Raw genomic sequence first — 20,346 nt, forward strand, 5'->3', positions numbered from 1 at the left:
TGAACATACTCCGGTCTGAAGAATGAGGCCAGACACTGAGCAGCGCTTATACTCTTTGCCTTCTGACCAAAGCAGAATTCAGTGGGGCCAACCCTGCTTTCATTGTACACACCCTTTGAGCTTCAATCTGTGCTGACAGCAGAGTCATGGACTCTAGAGTCAGACAATCAGATCACTGCCAGCTGTATTAACCTGCACATAATCACTCTGACTCTAGGCTTTTGCACCTATGAAGGGGAAATAATTGTTTCTATAACATACCTTTGTTGTTAGATTAAAAGAAATGATATTTGTAAAGTACCCAGAAGTGTTTGGTCATACATCAGGGCTAAGAAACTCATTTTCATTAAATAAAAATTAATTATTGGTACATTTGTATTCAATTTTTTAATAATTTTGCTTTCAATATGTCAGGGAACTTTTACAAGTCCAAAATAAGACAGGAAGTTCAGTATCTGATGCCTTCTTGGTTCTGGACTATGACATGCCAACTGGTTCTTGCCCTTCCCTTCCTCTTTACTGGACACCTAAGGTCCTTTTTAGAGCCCTCCACTTTGGCATTCATTCATGCTTGTCTACCTGAGTCAGAGACTCTGAATACTCAATTATTATTTCCCTCAATGCATGGGTCACTTCAGATGATGAATAGAGGGCATACAACTGTTAGCCCTATTCAACCTGAGTGTCAGGCTGTTTCTTCTGATTTCCTTTTCGTACTCTGAGTTACACAGCCTAGCAATGGCTTCAGCTGCTGCAGACCATCCACGCTGCCCCTGGGGACTCAGGGAAGCCTGGTTTGGGTGTGCCATGGTGCATCTCTTGCTGAGGCCACAGCATCCACTGGGGTTAAGAGCTAAAGTTGGTGAGAGTAGTTCTTTTATTTTTATTTCTTGCTGAACAAATAAAAATTCAAATTATTTTAACAAAAATTAGGAATCTTGCACTTACCTTTCAGAGCCAGAATTGTTGATGTTGAGTTCCAAAAAAAATGTATAAAGTACTATTTTCCATTTAATTTTATAGGTAGTTGGGGACTGGATTCTTGACAATGTGAACCTCTGAATGCTCCCCGTGGGCAAGGGACATATTCACATAATATCGTGAGCATGATGTGGGGTTGGGGAGAAAGAAGCCTCTCATAGAACATGGGAAATCTCCTAGGGCCGCTATTGCATGCCCCTTTGAGAGAAAGGTCCTGGAGTTTGTTGTATAGAAATGACTTGTGGAGCCAGGTGACTCATTAAACTGGTTGGGCCTTTCCCAAAGGAACATCTATATGCCATGGTGTCCTTTGGAATTCTTCCTTCTTGTTTCATGAAAGTGAGGGAAGTTCTCAGTTTACCAGAAATATGTCCAACATTAAGAATGATTAGTTTATCTGCTTAATTGGGGTCAGTATGATGATGTTAGAGTACTTTCCAATTAAAATAACCTTTAAATCAAATTGAGAAGGAACATTGGAGTTGAAGGAAGGAATAGTGAGAAAGGAAATTATTACTTTGATTTAGTGACCATTTAACTGCAGAAAAAAACAAGATGATTTTTTCTGGAATTCTGTATACATAGGACTGTCCCTTATTTAGGTGTCTTGGAACTCTTCTTCCCACTCCTCAACAGAATAATTCAAGCCACTTATCTAGCTACCCACCTTCCATGAGGCAGTAAGCAATAAGCCAAGTACATTAGATACTTGACTCAATTCACATCCCAAATACCTCACCTTCCTTTATAGGCCTTAAGGGTTGACATTGGGACCCATCATTTCTACAGCTCTTTTGACAAGTGCCAGTAAGCAGAGGCATCTCATAGTGGTTTATTTTGCTACACACAACCATCATTGTCCACCCTCAAATTTTACTCAAGGCCAAATTTTTTACTTCTTGCACCATACATTTACCCATGCTCCTTCTAGGATTGTCCAACTCCATCTCATTAATTCTTGTTTCTGCCAAGTGTCAGTGCAAGCTCAATTCTCCACTGGACCCGGCTGGTACTACCCTGGCAGGGAAATCAGAGAGGGTGGGGAGAAGTCAGCTCCCTGATTGTTCCCAGTGAAACCCAGGGAAGGCGGAGGGTATGGGTTTTCCATCAGTGTTTATCTAGAGTAGGGCAAATATTGCTAAAAGGTTTCCTGGTCTATTAAGCCCACCCTTTTCCCAATTCCTTGTCTAGGAGGTACAGGCTTTTCTTAGAGGTTTTTCTTTGTCTAAGGTTGTTGGTGGTTCTGCTTGGAGGTTTCTGAGTCTTCCTGTTGCTTATTTGCTGTTCTATATCTAGGTTTTCAGTTTTTTTTTTTTTTCTTTTTGTAGTAATAATAGGGAGGGCCTGGGAGAAATGCAGCTACTTCATCATCAAGGGAACCACAAGTCTATGCCATAAAATGTTTAAACATATTTATCTCTTTTCTTATTTATTTTGTACCAGAAAGTTGGTATAATACAAATTAACCTGCCATACCCAAATGTGGAAGTCTCTGTACTTACTTTAAACAGAAAGGGTTAGCTAAAAGGGAACCTGTCCCGGAAACAAAAGTCCCCTAATGGTGACCTGTTCTCACAGAGCCCCTCACTCCTCCTCCACAGAGAATATGTGCCTGGAAAGAAGTCAAACTGTTAAGAGGATATTTGTGACCTTGGTCTTTTGATTAACCTTACATCTCTTACACACTCTGTAAAATAAAGACTGAAAAGAAACTTAATAGGGTTTTTCTGAGGATTGAGTTGTAAATCACTAAGAACAGTGCCTGTAGTGTAGTAAACAATCAAGTGTTGTTACCTGCTTTTTCTAATACAGTAATTATAGCTACTACTACTGTTACTAACATTTGGCTTCAACATCTTCTAACTCTCCAACCATGCAAATACATACGGGAAAAATTATTCACTACAGTGTGATTACAAACCTTTCAGTAAAATAGGCTGAATTCTATTTGCCAATATTGGTTATAACAGTATCAAGGTACTAGTGTAGATCTTGTGTAAGAGCCTGTCAGAGTAGCAGCAGGATCTGACCCAAATATACAGTCAGGCAGAAGCATTCAACAGATAAGTGGCCAAGATTCAAAGCAGCAGAGTCAGTGGTTCAAGTAACAGCAAAAGCTTCATTCGGCCGCTAGCCATGAAGCAGAGCTTCATTCAGTTTCAATTTTAATAACTAAAAATTTATTGTTTAGTTAATTTTTTATTTGTAATTGACATAATAATTGTATGTATTTATGGTGTATGTTTCAATGTATGTATACATTGTACAATAATCAAGTCAGAGTAATTACTGTATCCATCACTTTAAACATTTTTCATTTCTTTGTGGTGGCAACATTAAAAATCTTCTCCTAGCTATCTTGAAATATACAATACATGGTTATTTGCTATGGTCACCCTACTGTGTAACAGAGTACCAGAACTTATTCTTTCTGTCTAACTGTAACTTTGTACTTGTTGACCAACCTCTCCTAGTACCTCCTTTCCCTCTACCATCCCCAGCCTCTGGCAACCACTATTCTACTTTCTATTTCCACGAAATCAACTTTTTTAGATTCCACATATGGGTGAGGTAATGTGGTTTTTATCTTTCTGTGCCTGGCTTATTTCACTTAACATTTGTCCTCTAGGTTCAGTCACGTTGCTACAAATGACAGGATTTCATTCTGTTTAATGGCTGAATAGTATTCCTGTGTGTGTGTGTGTGTGTGTGTGTGTGTGTAAGAGAGAGACATCTTTTATCCATTGATCTATAGATGGCCATTTAGGTTGATTCCCTAACTTGGCTATTGTGAATAGCACTGCAATAAACGTGGAAGGGCAGAGCAATTGCATTACTGTGTGTATATCCAAAGGAAATGCAATCAGTATGTCAAAGAGACATCTGCACTCCCATGTTTATTGCAGTGCTATTCACAATTTTTTAATTTTTTCTTTCCTTCATTTTAAATATACCTTTACATTTCCTGTGTTCCAGGAACTGTGTGAAAATTAGATACATGGGGAAAGAGGAAAACACCGTAGCTGTCTGTATGAAGCTCCCACCATTGTGGAGCAAGCAAACATTGAATCTGTAACACAAGTATACTGAGTATTGTTAATAAAATACACAGGGTTTATAGGGGAATAACTGGTGTACCTAATTTGGTCTGGAGCCTGAAGACAGCTTCCTAGATGATAGGAAATAACATTTAGGTTGTATGCATAGCATAAGTAGGCATTTCCCAGGGAAGGAGGAAAATGCATTTCAAGTAGAGGTACTGCATGTAAGAGGGTCTTGAGACATCAAAAAAAAGGCATGTTTAAGTATTTGAAAGAAGACTAAATGATTACTTCGTAGACTTTGTGTGCTTGGGGCCAAGAGGAAGAGTGGTGAGAGATGAAACAAAAACTGGGACCTGTATATGAGGGTGATCTGGCTGTGACATCTGTCATCCCACTGATTACCTGGGTTGATTCAGCTGATCTGGCTGGCTAGGCAGGTGTCCCCTTCCTCCCTCACCACTCCATCTGCCGCCCTCCCGAAGCTGCATGCTCGGTCAAAGAGAACAACCTTCCCCAGTGGAGGAGGACCATGGACCTTTCTTCGTTTAAGGGCATACAAGTAGCTGTGCTCCCCTGCGAGAACCTCCAAACAAGCTCTCAAAAACTGGGGCCATATTCAGGACCTCATAAGCCATGTTGAAAATTTTTGCCATTATTTTAACATTCTTGGAGGATTTAACCAAGGAATGAATCTATTTGAATTTATCCCATGGTTGGTATATGGAGGATTGGAAGAGAGTAAGAAACAAAGTGGAAAGTTAGGGGTTATTAGTCAAGGTTCTCCAGAAAAACAGATCCAATAGGATCTGTGTGTGTGTGTGTGTGTGTGTGTACACGTGTGTCTGTGTAAACAAGCATATATATACACATATACATAAATAAATATATGTTTACATATATATGATATGTATGACTATATTAAAAAGAATTAGGCTCATACGATGATTGTGGTAGCTAGCAAGACCTAAATCCATAGGGCACATGAGCAGATTGGCAGTTCCAGCAAGAATTGATATTACAGTCTTGAGTTCAAAGGTAGTTTGGAGGCAGAATTTCTTCCTGTTTGAAAGACCTCAGTCTTTTCTCTTAAGGCCTTCAACTGATTAGACAAGGCCCATTCAAATTACCCATTATGGAGGGTAATCTGCTTCAGTCAAAATCTACTGATTTAAATATTAATCCCATCTAAAAAAATACTTTTACAACAATATCTGGACTGGTGTTTGATCAAACAACTGAGCACTATAGCCTAGCCAAGTTAACCTATAAAATAATTAGCCATATCAGAGGTACCATTGTAAAATAAATATAAGAGGTTGTGGTTTGAAATAGAAGTACTGACAATGAAAATGGAGAAAAGTGTTAGATAAATATTGGACTCAGAATGTACAAGACTTTGGGATGGAATGGAGGAGTGTAGAGTAGAAAATAAAAATAAATTAGTCTCAGGCTACTGAATTAATATAATAAATTGATTGAATGATGGTACCTTTTACTGGAGGAGAGCAAGGTGTAGATAGGAGAGAGGACAGGGAAAGGAAAATAAATGTGGTAGTCATTGGAAAATTAAGATTCTCAGGATGAAACAATCCAGTTCCTTCAAGATTCCTTAGCAGGTTGTGGTTCTGACCATGAACAAGTCACCCCAAGAGTTTGTTCTCCTCAGACCCAAAGGAGTTCAGGAACACTGATCATTCCTGCAGAGAAAGTCACCTCTTTTGGCTTGACAGAGGAATTCACAGGTTAGTAAGGGGCATGTTATCCCTTACTTTTCTGAGGGCCTAATATATACAAGGCCAGAGGGCAGAGCCCAGGCACACAGACCAGAATTGTACAAGTTCACAAAGCCCATCCCCAACAGATAACCTTACTGTAAGGAAAATGTCTCCAGCAATTTTATTGTCTGGTTCCAGTTTGCCATTTCCTCTCAGAAAGTACTCAGTCATAACTCTAGTTATCTCATGCTTTTGAGGATAAGCTGCTGTTGAAATGGACATAGTCCTAATGATTTGGATGTATAGTAACCTCAGCATAAAGCAAAGAACTCATTTGAAAAATAAATAATATGACTTAAAAAGAATTTTCAACACATTAAGTATTTTTTCATGTAAATCCATTTGTTTGTCTTAATTATAAATTTAATTTTATTAAAAGCAAGTAAATATGGACTTCTAATTTACTACTCAATATCTGAAAATCCATACCCTACATATACTAAAAAGCTCCACACTAGCTAACTATATAGATAGGTAGATTTCAACCACAGGCACCCAATTTCCTTCTATTATTATAATTATGGGATATTATTATAACAAATCCTACAAAAATAACAGGTATCACAAAGAAAATATTTTTCTACCAAGCCTTTTGTTCAGAGCCCCCTTGATCTCCTTGTTCCTGAGACTGTAGATGAGGGGGTTCAACATGGGGATCACCACCATGTAGAACACAGACACCACCTTGTTCTGGTCAGTCGAGGAGCTTGACTTGGGCATCACATAAATGAATGTAATGGTCCCATAGAACAGAGTGACCGCAGTGAGGTGGGAGGTGCAGGTGGAGAAGGCCTTGTGGCGTCCCTCGCTGGAGCACATCTTCAGGATGGTGATGAGGATGTAGATGTAGGAGACGGCTATGACAAACACAGTGACCACAACGATGGAGCCAACAGAAAATGAGGAAACAGCTATCGGGACACTGGCATCAGAACAGGAGAGTTCAATTAAAGGATCAAAATCACAGAAAAAATGATTGACTCTATTTGGTCCACAGAAGAATAAAGAAAAAAAAGAAATAGTATAGGAGATAGCATTGAGAACACCAGCTATGTGAGCAACTAGGAGGAACTGGACACAGATTCGTGTGGACATTTTGGTTGAATAAAGCAGCGGGTTGCAGATTGCTACAAAACGATCATATGCCATGGCAGCCAGAATAAAGCATTCAATTGTGCCAAAGAAAGCAGCTGAACTCAGCTGGATGGCACATCCGAGGTAGGAGATTGCATTTTTCTCCACCAGGAAGTTTACAAGCATGTTGGGTGTGACAGAAGATGAATAGCCCATGTCAGCAAATGCCAAGTGGCTCAGAAAAAAATACATAGGGTGATGGAGCTGAGAGGAGATTCTGATTAGAATGATTGTGCTGAGGTTGCCAGATATGGTCACCAGGTAGATGCATAGAATGATCAAGAAGAGGACGACTCGAAGGACTGGATCATCTGTTAAGCCCAATAAAATGAACTCTGTCACAGCTGTGTGGTTCCCATACACCCAGGAATCCATGAAACCAGATAGCTGCTGCCAAAATGAACCTATGATGAGAACAGTACGTTAAAGAAGTTATAAATTTGATGATTGAATTTTCATTAATAAATACAAGATTATTTTGAACAAATATATCATCCAAGGAAAGTACGCACTAAAAATTATTTATTTTTAATATTTCCAAGTAAAATATTATATCAAATAGTTTCAAATATCAGTTTAATCACTATGAAAATGTTACATGGTTAAAATGAAAACATCATTGCAGTACAGTTTGAAACAAATTAAATCACCTAATGTAATAATGTATTCTAATTACAGTATTATAGAATGAAATACTATTATTTACAAAATAGTATACAGTGGAATGAAGTTTCAGTCTAAATATTTAAGAAGTGCACTCCAGTTTACCTGGCTAGCATACAGCCTGATCTTCATCTCCAGGGTTTTCTGGCTTTATTGCCTTTGACTTTATCCAAAGTGTCTGGGTGCTTGTGAGCATTCAGACCAATAAACAAAGTAGATCTCTCCACAAGATATTTACTAACAGTGAGTTCACCGAGCACCTCACAGCTAGTGAAGTTACGAGCATTATGGCTGAATCGAAGTTTAGCTAGCATTTAAAAGATCATGTCAGTTTCTGTTCTTATGGATGGATAAACAAAGATTCGTGGTAAATTGAATTATGCCTGTTTATTCACACTAAATTGACTGTGGAAAAATCAATTTAATTCAGCTAAAGTTACTTGCTAGCTGACTGATAGAATACGTCTGCCTTGTTCTCAACTATGACTTGTGAGTACACATACAACTTTGGAGAATAAAGTTTTCTCAAATGGTAAATGAAAATCAATACATCAAATTCACTCACAAAAGCCAAACTCTAACCTCTTGAAATAAGGATTCATTCACCTTACAATGATAAATTCAAAGTCCTTGTTATTATATACGAACCACACTGTATTATTGTTTGCCTTGGGGATAAATCTCTAAAGATTCTAGAAATTAAAATGTGAATTCAAAAGCACCAGGGATCATTATCACATTCTCAAATGAATCTTGAGCAGTTCAATCCACACACACACAATTAATCTTTAAGGGCTCTGTCAGTACTCAAGTGATTTTTTTTTTTATCTAGGTGTCAGTGCACTTGCATTTTATAATTACTGGGAGTATAATATAATGAATTATCTCATGGATAACTATTAATTCTAAGTTTAGGGTGATTTTTGAAGTTAAAGATTCCTAAGCTGCAAATATAACTCAGTTGCCTTAGCTCCATTCATTCAACACCTATTCATGTTGTAAGAATTTTGTGCTGATAGATATAAGACACTTCATTAGGCACTTTTGGAAATATGGAGTGGAAACGCCACATAAAACTGAAGTTTAAATAACACAATCATTTAAGTGATGGATGTATTTTTCTGACAAAAAATATAAAATAAATACTACTAAAATTGTATACATAGAGATGTGGGAGGTAAAAAATATTTGACCATCTAGATAAGACTTCGTCTATCATACCATGTGCTTCCAAGGGATGACTATGGGTGAGTGACTTACATGAGTATAAGGATGATAGTAGAAACAGTTACCTTCAACCTGAAGACTCTATCTAAGTCTCTTGCTAACCCTAATATCAGAGAGTCCTATCTCATACTCCCTTCTGATGCCCCCCTTGATGGAAGTGGTTTACCATTGCTGATACCAACCAACTTTCATTCAGAGCTTCCTCTTTGGCAACCAAGCACTATGCTTATCACTTTACTATTAATTCATTATCTCATTTAATCCTCACAATCATTTGGTGAGCAAATATTCCCATTCTCCTAATGAGAAGGCCAAGGTTTAATCTACTTGTGCAACTGTACTCAATTGGGAAAATTAAATCTAGATTTTAAATTCAGCTCAGACTGAAGGTTAGAATGTGTACTCTGTACTACTGTCACCAAGATCTAAGTGCCTCAGTGATGACCACTGCTTCCCAACTAGTTCCTGATTTACAGTTTTCTCTCCTCACCCTCAACACTTTGCCTAATTACCTAAAACTAGCTGGGCCTCCAGTTTGGCCCTGAGGACATGGACAGCATTCAGGATCCTATTTTCTTCTCATGAACAGTTAATCATACCTACCAGGCCGGGCGCTGTGGCTCACGCCTGTAATCCTAGCACTCTGGGAGGCCAAGGCGGGAGGATCGCTCGAGGTCAGGAGTTCGAGACCAGCCTGAGCAAGAGTGAGACCCTGTCTCTACTAAAAAAAAAAAATAGAAGTTATCTAGACAACTAAAAATATACATAGAAAAAAATTAGCTGGGCATGGTGGCATATGCCTGTAAGTCCCAGCTACTCGGGAGGCTGAGGCAGAAGAATTGCTTGAGCCCAGGAGTTTGAGATTGCCGTGAGCTACACTGACGCCATGGCACTCTAGCCCGGGCAATAGAACGAGACTCTGTCTCAAAAAAAAATAAAAATAAAATAAAATAAAAAAGAGCGTAACATTAAAAAAATGTAAATAACTCATATAATTCAGTAGCAAAAAAAAAACTGATTAAAAATGGGTACAAGGTCTGAATAGATACTTCTCTGAAGAAGATATATAAATGGCCAACAGGCAGATAAAAAGCTGCTAATCAATGTTGCTAATCAAGAAAATGCAAGCCAAAACCACAATGAGATACCACCTCACACTTGTTACAATCGCCATTATAAAAATGATAGGAGATAACAAATGTTGGCAAAGGTGTGGAGAAAAGGAAACCCTTATGCACTGTTGGTAGGACTGTTAATTGGTGTAGCCACTATACAAATAGTATGGGGATTCCTCATAATGACCCAGCAATCCTTTTGCAGTGTACATAACCAAAGGTAATAGAATCAGAACCTCATGGAGGTATCTGAGCCACCATGTTCGATGCAGTTTTATACACAATAGCCAAGACATGGAAACAACCTAAGTGTCCATCAACAGATAAATGAATGAAAAAAAAATGTGGTATGTTCTCTCTCTCTTTCTCTCTCTCTGTCTCTCTGTCTCTCTCTGTCTCTCTCTCTCTCTCTCTCTCACACACACACACACACACACACACACACGCTGGAATATTATTCAGCCTTTTAAATGAAGCAGATGCAGCCATTTGCCACAATATGTGTGGTCCTAAAGAACATTATGCTAAGTAAAATAAGCCATACACAGAAAGAAGAGTATTGCATGATCTCACTTATACATGGAATCCAAAAAAAAATGACAAATACAGAGAAACAAAGATCAGATTGGTGGTTACTAGAGGAAGAGGGGTAATGGGAAATGTAGGTCAAAAGCTAAAATGTTGCAGTTATGTAGGATAAGTTTAGCAACCTAATGTACAGGAAGAAGGCTATAGCTACTAATATTGTATTACATACTGGAAATTTGCTAAGCAAGTAGATTTTAGGTGTTCCATTAAAAAAAGGTAACTATATGAGATGATGGATATGATAATTTGTTTGATTGTTTTAATTTTATCACTATGTCCATGTATATCTAAGCATGTATAATTCAAACATATGCAATTTTTAAAAATTCAAAAAAAAGAAAAAGATGTTGCGCCACTCCCTTCTGGTTTCATAACTTCAGATGAGAAACTCGCTGCCTTTCAAGTTCCTTTTCTCTTATAAGTAATGTGTTCTGTCAACATAAAAATCCTGAGGTCTTCATAAATCTGGGGAGGAGAGCTTTATTTCTCAAGAAGAGGATCACAACCTTCAGGCAGGAAGTGCAGCCTCTGGCTGAAAACCAAAACCAAGTACTTTGAAGGATGGGAAGATGGAACAGGAATTTGTGCTTAATGGGTTGGGCAAGTATACATAGCCATCAGGTTTTCCAAGGAGCTATGGATACTAACGAAGGGGATGCTAATGCATGTGTGCTAAGCAAACATGCATGTTACATACACCCAGTGCTCACTTGGGGGTGGAGACAACATTTAAGTGTATTACAATTAGGCCCTATAGGTCAAAAGTGGAAGCAGGGACAGGAAGGAACTCAAGTGCACAACTTCTATAAATCAGCTAGTCCAGTCCATGGACCACAGTCTCTCATCTGTAGAAAGTTACTGAAATTCGTCACTTGTCCAATCAAAGCTGTAGTCATGGCTTGTGGAACATGTGGGTAGGGGTTAGAATCTTATTTTGATATTTCTTATCTGAAGGTCAGTGTTTGTTTACTTGCTAGAGAAGAAAAACCTTGTGGCAGTTAGAACATAGTTTATTCTTTAAGTGTAGGGGTGTGAAACTTAACCTTTGCCTGGTATGGCCTTAGTCGTATTTATAACTTGGTATCTTATTGACACAAAGAGTCCATTCTGTCAGTCTTATGATCTCTGTTTTAAAATTAATGCTGGTCAGTTGCTGAGTCTAAACTGCAAAAGGGAGAAGTATAATGAGGCATGTCTGACTTCCCAACCCATCATGACTGGGAACTCAGTTTTTAATGTTTCTTTGGGGTCCCATTGGCCAAGAGGGGATCATTCCATTGACCTGGGGACTTAGGATATTATTTTTATATCTCAGTCCTTTCCCTCTGACTGCTTTCAAGATTAATCTGTCTTTAGTTTTCAGGAGTTTAATTAGGATGTGTCTTGGTGTGCATTTCCTTCAGTTTATCCTACTTGAGATTTCCTTAGCTTCCTGAATCTGTAGCTATATTTATTTTTCACCAATTTGGCAATATTTCAATCATTGTTTCTTTGAACACTTATTGAGGACCCCTTTCATTCTCCTCTCCTTTTGGAATCTCAAGATAAAAATATTAGCTCTCTTTTTTGTCCCCTACGTTCATGTAGTTATGTTCGTTTTTCTTGTTCTAATCTATTTTATTTGTTGTGCAGAAGAGGTGAATTTTATTCACTTTTATTTAAGTTCACTGATTCTGTCTCCTGTACCTCCAGTCTACTACTAAGCCCATTCAACAAGTTTTTGTTAATTTTCTTTTCATATTTCTCTGAGTCTATTTTGTAGTTATATATTTTCCGTTCAGTTTTTCTTTATAACTTCTATTTCCTTGATGAAATTTCTTCATTTTTTCAAGAAAATTATTGATTGTTTCTTGAATCATTTTTTTCAACAGTTGCTTTAAATCCTTGTCTGAAAATTTGAATATCTTATTTGTCTTAGTGTTGGCATGATTGTCTTTTTTCATTCAAGATATGTTTTTCTGGTTCTTAGAATAACAATTGATTTTTTATTGCATCTTGGACATTTTGAATATAATATTATGAGACTTGGGATCATATTCAATCTTTTCTTAGCAGGCAGTCATCCTGCTGGGGTGTAGCTGAAACTGGCAGGTGAGTGAGGATATTTATCTCCTCGCTGGGCTCCACTGACACCAGTTTGCCAAAATGGAGTGCTGAGTTACACTGCCTTCTTCCAGAGGGGGAGGTGGAAGTTCAGCTCCACTTCTGCCTTATTGATTCATTCCCAGGGAAGGTGGGGTACTGACTCACATGCCTCCTTGCCTCTGAGTAACTTCTGCTTCCTATTGGGATCCACTGCTACTAGGACACGGGGAGGTGGAGAGCTGGTTCATCTGCTTTGATGTTGCAGGGAGGATTGCCAGCTCAGCTCCTCAGGGCCACCACCCACTGGGGGACCATGAGTGGGGAGAATACCAACTAGCCCCACCTCACACCATCTCCTTAATTCTTGTTTCTGCCAAATGTCAGTGGAGGCTCAGTTCTCCACTGGACCCAGCTTGCACTACCCTGGCAGGGGATTCAGAGAGGGTAAATAGAGGTCCTCTCCCTGCAGGGCATCTAAGGTTTTTCCATTGGTTTTTTTCTGGAATTGGGCACATAATGCCAAAAGATTTTTGTTCTGTCAAGGCCACTCTTTTTTCTGTTCTTTGACTAGGAGGGAAGAGGCTTTTCTTAGCAGTGTTTCTGTCTGTGTCTGTTAGCAGTTCTGAGTTGGAGGTTTCTGCACCATACTTCCCAGGATATATAGAAACAATAACGAGATCCAAAGGAACCATTGCTATGTTGCTTCTCAAGTCCCAAAGTACTTAGGCAGTCAACATTCTTCATTCTACCTTTCAAAGTCTTTTTGTACTTGTTTCCTGTGCTACATCTGGGGGCAGGGTGAGAGGGTGCTTAGTAATAAGAGGCAGGGCCTGGGAGGAGTGGGGCTACTTCAGCTTCAAGGGAACTGGAAATCTATGCCTTAAACATATAATTTTTTTTTTCCTTTTTCCTTTTCTTATTTCAAAATATTACAAGGGTACAAATGTTTCTGGTTATATGCATCAATTTTGTTATTCTTGAGTCAGGGTTACAAGTATGCCCATCACCCAGAAAATGTTCATTGTACCCGTTAGGTAGGTTTGCATCCATTGTCTCCTCTCCCCTCCTTCCTGCTTGATTTCCACTGAGTTTTACTTTCCTCTGTGCATATGTGTGCTCATTGGATAGTTCCAATTTAATAGTGAGTACATGTGGTGTTTCTTTTTCCATTCATTAGATACTTCACATAGTATAAAAGTTTCCAGTTCCATTTAAATTACTGCAAAAGGAACTAATTCATCATTCTTCATGGCTGAGTAGTATTCCATTTTATGTGTGTGTGTGTGTGTGTGTGTGTGTGTATATAAATATATCACATTTTGTTAATCCACTCATGAATTGATGGGGACTTGGGTTAATTTCACATCTTTGCCACTGTGAATTGTGCTGCAATAAACATTTGAGTGCAGGTGTCTTTTCAATAAAATGACTTCTTTCCTTTTGGGTAAATACCCAGTAGTGTGACTGCTCAATCACATGGTAGGTCTACTTTTAGTTCTTTGAAGAATCTCCATATTTTTCCCATAGATGTTGTACTAATCCACTGTCCTACCAACAGTGTATGAGTGTTCCTTTCTCTCTGCATCCATGCCAGCATGTATTATTTTTGGACTTTTTAATAAAAGTCATTCTAGGCCGGGCGCGGTGGCTCACACCTGTAATCCTAGCACTCTGGGAGGCCGAGGTGGGCGGATCGTTTGAGCTCAGGAGTTCGAGACCAGCCTGAGCAAGAGCGAGACCCCATCTCTACTAAAAATAGAAAGAAATTATATGGACAGCTAAAAATATATTGAAAAAAAATTAGCCGGGCATGGTGGTGCATGCCTGTAGTCCCAGCTACTCGGGAGGCTGAGACAGGAGGATCGCTTGAGTTCAGGAGTTTGAGGTTGCTGTGAGCTAGGCTAACGCCATGGCACTCACTCTAGCCTGGGCAACAGAGTGAGACTCTGTCTCAAAAAAAAAAAAAAAAAAAAAAAAAAGTCATTCTAACTGGGTAAGCTAATATCTCATTGTGGCTTTAATTTGAATTTCCCTGAAAATTAGTAACACTGAGCATTTCTTCATATGTTTATTGGCCATTTGTCTCTCTTCTTTTGAAAAGCTTCTATTCATGTCCTTTGCCCACATTTTAATATGGTTGTTGGTTTTTTCCTTGCTGATTTGCTTGATTTCTTTGTAGATACTGGTTATTAATTCACTATCAGATATATAGGTTGCAAATATTTTCTCCCATTCTGTAGGTTGTCTATTGGCTCTGTTGATCATTTCCTTAGCTGTGTAAAAGTTCTTAATTTAATCCAGTCCCACTTATTTATGTTTGATGTTACTGTGATTGCCACTGGGGTCTTCTTCATAAATTCTTTGCATAGGCTGCTATCTAGAAGAGTTTTTTCAACATTTTCTTCTAGAATTCTTATGGTTTCATGCCTCACATTTAAGTTCTTTATCTAACTTCAATTAATTTTTGTAAGTGCTGAGAGATATGGAACTTGTTTCATTCCTTGGTATGTGACTATCCAAGTTTTGCAGCACTATTATTGAATAGGCATTCTTTTCTGCAGTGTATATTGTTGTATGTTTTGTCAAATATCTGTTGGCTGTATGTGGATGCTTTTATATTTGGTTTCTTGGTTCTGTTCCATTGGTCTCTCTAATTTTTTGCCAATATCATGTTGTTTGGGATACTGTAGCCTTGTAGTATCGTTTGAACTCTAGTAATGTGATGCCGCCAGATTTGTTCTTTTCCCTTAAGATTGCTTTGGCTATTCAGGCTCTTTTCTGGTTCCAAAGGAAATATAAAATTATTTTCTCTCGATTTGTGATATATGACATTGGTATTTTCATGGGGATTGCATTGAAAATCACATTGGGTAGTATGGACATATTAACAATGTTGATTCTACTCATCCATGAGCATGATATATTTTTCATTTGTTTGTGTCATGTGTGATTTCTTCCTCAGTGTTTTGTAGTTCTCTTCGTAGAAATCTTTCACTTCCTTGGTGAAGTATATTCCTATGTATTTTATTTTCTTTGTAGCTATTGTTAATGATACTGAGTCTTGATTTTATTCTCAGCTTGACTGTTATTGGTATATAGGAAGGCTACTGATTTGTGTACATTGATGTTGCAACCTGAGACTTTGCTGGATTTATTTATCAATTCCAGGAGTAGCTTGGTGGAGTGTTTGGTATTTTCTAGATATAAGATCATATCATCAGCAAAAAGTGATAATTTGACCTGCTCTTTCCTGATTTGGATACCCTTTATTTCTTTCTTTTACCCGATTGCTCTGGCTAGGACTTCAGTACTATGTTAAATAGAAGTGATGACAATGGGCACCCTTGTCTTGTTCCAGTTCTTAGGGGGAATGCTTTCAGTGCTTCATTCAGTATGATGTTATCGGTGAGTTTTTCATATATGGCTTTTATCATCCTAAAATATTTTCCTTCTATGCCTAGTTTGTTGAGTGTGTTCATCATTAAAGGGTGATAAATTTTGCCAAATGCTTTCTCAAGAGACACAGCCTGGCTGAATAGATGAAAATATACAAGCCAAGTATCTGCTGTCTCTAGGAAACACATCTAACCCAAAAGGAATCCTATAGACTCAAGATGAAGGGATGGAAAGAAATATTTCAAGCAAATTGAAACTGAAAGAAAGCATGTGTAGCCATTCTCATATCAGACAAGATTGACTTTAAATCAACAATAGTAAAGAAGTCAAAGATGTTCATTATATAATTCTAGAGGGAGAAACTTATCAGGAAGTTGTAACAATCCTAAATATTTACACAGCTAACACAGGGTTTCCTATATTCATAAAACAAACCCTCCTAAATCTAAGCAAAGAGATAAACAGCAGCCTCATGATTGCCATGGATTTAACACCCCACTGACAGAACTGGACAGATCATCCAAGCCAGAAAGTAAGTAAAGAAACACTGACTTAAATGAGACTCTAGACCAAATGGGTGTAACAGACATTTACAGAACATTTTACCCCAGAATTACTGAATATATGTTCTTCTCATCAATGCACGGAGCATTCTCCAAGATTGATCATATTTTAGGATACAAAACATTCCTCACCAAATTAAAAATAATAGAGAGCATATCATGTGTTTTCTCAGACCACAGGAGAATAAAACTAGATATCAACTCTAAGAGAAAAACTCAATTCTACACCACAAGCTCATGGAAATTAAACAACCTGCTATTGAATGATTATTGGGTCAATAATGAAATTAAGACAGTAATCAAATGATTCCTTGAACTGAATAACAACAGGGATAGAAGCTACCAAATCTGTGGGGTTTAACCAAAGCAATCGTAAGGGCAAAATTCATAGCCTTGAATGTCTACATCAAAAAGACAGATGACAAATTAAAAATCTAATGATATTTTTCAAGGAACTAGAAAAGGAAGAGCCAAACAAGCCAGAAGAAGAAAACAAATAACAAATATCAGAACAGAACTCAATGAAATGGAAAACAAAAAACCAATAGAAAATATCACTGAAACAAAAATGTTGGTTCTTTGAAAAGATAAAGAAAATTGATAGACCTCTTGCTAGATTAACTAGAAATAAAAGAGAAAGGATGCAAATAAACTCAATCAGAAATTAAAAAGGAGATATTACAACTAACACCACAGAAATACAAAATATCATCTGTTAATGCTATGAAAATCTCTATGCACATACACTAAAAATATAAAGGAAATGGACAAATTCCTGTAAACCCAGCCTCCCACTACTCAATCAGGAAGAAATAGAGCTCCTGAATAAACCAGTAACAAGCAATGAGATTAAAGCAGTAATGAAAAGTCTTCCAACAGAAAAAAAGCCCTAGACCAAATGAGTCACAGCCAAATTTTACCAGATCTACAAAGAAGAGCTGGTACCCATAATGCAAAATTTATTCCATAACATCAAGAAGGAGGGAATCCTCCCCAACTCATTCTGTGAAGCCAATATCACCTTGATACCAAAGCCAGGAAAAGACACAACAAAAACAGAAAACTAGAGACCAATATCCCTTATGAATATAGATGCAAAAATCCTCAATAAAATACTGGCAAACTGAATTCAACAGCATATTAAAAAAATAATCCACCATGACCTAGTGGGCTTCATCCAGGTGAAGCAAGGATGTTTCAGTATACATAAATCAATAAATGTGATTCATCATATAAACAGAAATAAAACCAAATACCATATGATCATCTGAATACATGCATTTAAAAATATTTACCCATCCTTTTACTTATTTTGTGCCAGATTATTGGTGTTACTACAAATGAACCTGCCATATCCAGATGTGGAAGTCTCTATACTTTAAAAAGAAAGGGTTAGCTATATCTGCAAACACCAGAAAAGACCTCATATAGCCAAAGCAATCTTAAGCAAAAAGAACAAATTGAACAAATCAGTCTACCGGACTTCAAGCTTTACTACAAGGCTAGAGTAACTAAAACAGCATTGTACTGACACAGGAACAGAGATATAGACCTTTGGAACAGTACTGAGAACCCAGCTACAAAACCATCCTCATATTGTCATCTAATCTTTGACAAAGCAGACAAAAATATACACTGGGGGAAGAATCTCTTTTCAATAAATGGTGTTGGGAAAATTAGATACCACATGGAGAAGGTTGAAACTGGATCCACATCTCTCACCTCTTACAAAAATAAACCACGATGGATAACGGACTTAAACCTAAGGCTAGAAAGCTTAAGAATTCTAGAAGAAAATTTTGGGAAAACTCTTATACATATCAGTCTAGTCAAAGAATTTATGAAGAAGAAAGCAATCATAGCAGCAACAAAAATAAATAAATGTGACCTGATCAAATTAAAAAGCTCTTGCACAGCCAAGGAAGCTATCATTAGAGCAAATAGACAACCTACAGAATGGGAGAAAATATTTTCATGCTACACATCTGATAAAGGGCTGATAAAAAGAATCTATATAGAACTTAAGAAAATCAACAAGAAAAAAATCAAACAATCCCATTAAAAAGTAGGAAAAAGACATGAACAGAAACTTTTCAAAAGAAGACAGAATAATGACCAGCAAACATATAAAAAAAGTGCTCAACATCTCTACTCATCAGGGAAATGCAAATCAAAACCGCAATGAGATATCACCTAACTCCAATGAGAATAGCTTTTATCAAAAAGTCCCCAAACGACAAATGCTTGTGTGGATGTGGAGAGATAGGAACACTCTTACACTGCTGGTGGGACTGCAAATTAGCACAACCTCTGTGGAAAGTAATTTGGAGATATCTAAAAGAACTAAAAATAGAAATGCCATTTGATCCAGCAGTCCCGCTACTAGGCATCTAGCCAAAGGGAAAAAAATCATTTAACAATAAAGACCTCTGCACTTGAATGTTTATGGCAACACAATTCACAATTGCAAAGATGTGGAAACAACCCAAGTGTCCATCAATACATGAGTGAATTAATAAAATGGGGTATATGTATACTATGGAATACTACTCAACCACAAAAAACAATGGTGAAATAGCACCTCTTATATTATCCTGAGTGGAGTTAGAGCCCATCTTTCCAAGTGAAGTATCACAAGAGTGGAAAAAACAAGCACCACATGTACTCACCATCAAATTGGCACTAACTGATCAATATTAAGGTGCTCACATGTTAGTAATATTCACTGGGGGTTGGGAGGGTAGGGGTGAGTAAACTCACAACTAATGGACACAGTGAGCATTGTGTGTGGGAAGGGCACGCCTCTAGTCCTGGCTTGGGTGAGGCAAAGTCTTGACATGTAACCGAAATGTTTGTACTCCCATAACATCTTGAAATTTTAAAAAATAATAAATAAATAAATAAATAGAAAGTGTTAGCTAAAAAGGAATGTGTCTCAGAAACAAAAGTCCCCTAGTGGTGAAATTTTCTCAAAGATCCCCTCACTTTGCTCACCACAGAGAATATATGCCTCCAAATAAATCAAAGATTTGAGAATTAATCAAAATTAAGAGGATATTCATGATCTTGATGTATACATTAACCTGTATGTGCCTCTGCTACATCCGCTGTAATATAAGGATTGAAAAAAATTTTAAGGAGTCATTCTGTGGATAAATTAGGTTAATACCATACTTATACATCACTGGGGAAAGTGCCCAGAAAATAGTGAACAATTTTATCGTTACCTGCTATTCCTAATACTGTTACTACAGCTACTGCTACTATTCCTAATATTTGGCTTCTAGATTGTCTAACTCTCCAAATATGCAAATACACAAGGGAGAAATTGTTCAGTAGAGTGTGATTACAAACCTTTTAGTAAACTAGGCTCTGATTCAGTTGCTAATCCCGGTTATAACAGTGTCAAGGCAGTGGTGTAGATGTGGTGAGTATGAGTTTGTCAAAAGCCTGTCACATTCAATCACGTGAATCAGGTGGAAGCATTGAACATTTCAGTGGTGGGGATTCAAATTCAGCAGAGAAACTGTTCAAGCAAGAACTAAAGCTTCACTCAGCCATCCATAATCATTAATTCTTTTTCCTTTATTTCAAATATGCAATTATGCTTACTATGTTCCAGGAATTGTTGTGAAAATTAAATGCATGGGGGAAGAAAGGCACTGAGCTTCAATATGAAGTGTACAACGTTGTGGATAAAGGAAACATTGAATCTGTATCTACATATGTACTAAGTATGCTGAAGAAAAAACACAGGGTTCCATATAGTATTATT

General features: G+C 37.6%; 1 protein-coding gene across 1 annotated transcript; it reads right to left on the reverse strand.

Moving 5' to 3' along the window:
- Nucleotides 1-6,361: 6,361 nt before the first annotated feature.
- Nucleotides 6,362-7,309, reverse strand: LOC138384206 (olfactory receptor 5P76-like). Its single transcript, XM_069469512.1, has one exon. The coding sequence runs from the start codon at nucleotides 7,307-7,309 to the stop codon at nucleotides 6,362-6,364; it is 948 nt and encodes a 315-aa protein (XP_069325613.1).
- Between the last annotated feature and the right edge of the window lie 13,037 nt (nucleotides 7,310-20,346).

Source organism: Eulemur rufifrons, chromosome 6 (genome assembly GCF_041146395.1).
Source record: "Eulemur rufifrons isolate Redbay chromosome 6, OSU_ERuf_1, whole genome shotgun sequence".
Taxonomy (NCBI): Eukaryota; Metazoa; Chordata; class Mammalia; order Primates; family Lemuridae; genus Eulemur; species Eulemur rufifrons.

Bases quoted from the DNA above. Each gene is read 5' to 3' on its own strand.
- LOC138384206 (XM_069469512.1), bottom strand. From the start codon at position 7,309: ATGGATTCCTGGGTGTATGGGAACCACACAGCTGTGACAGAGTTCATT.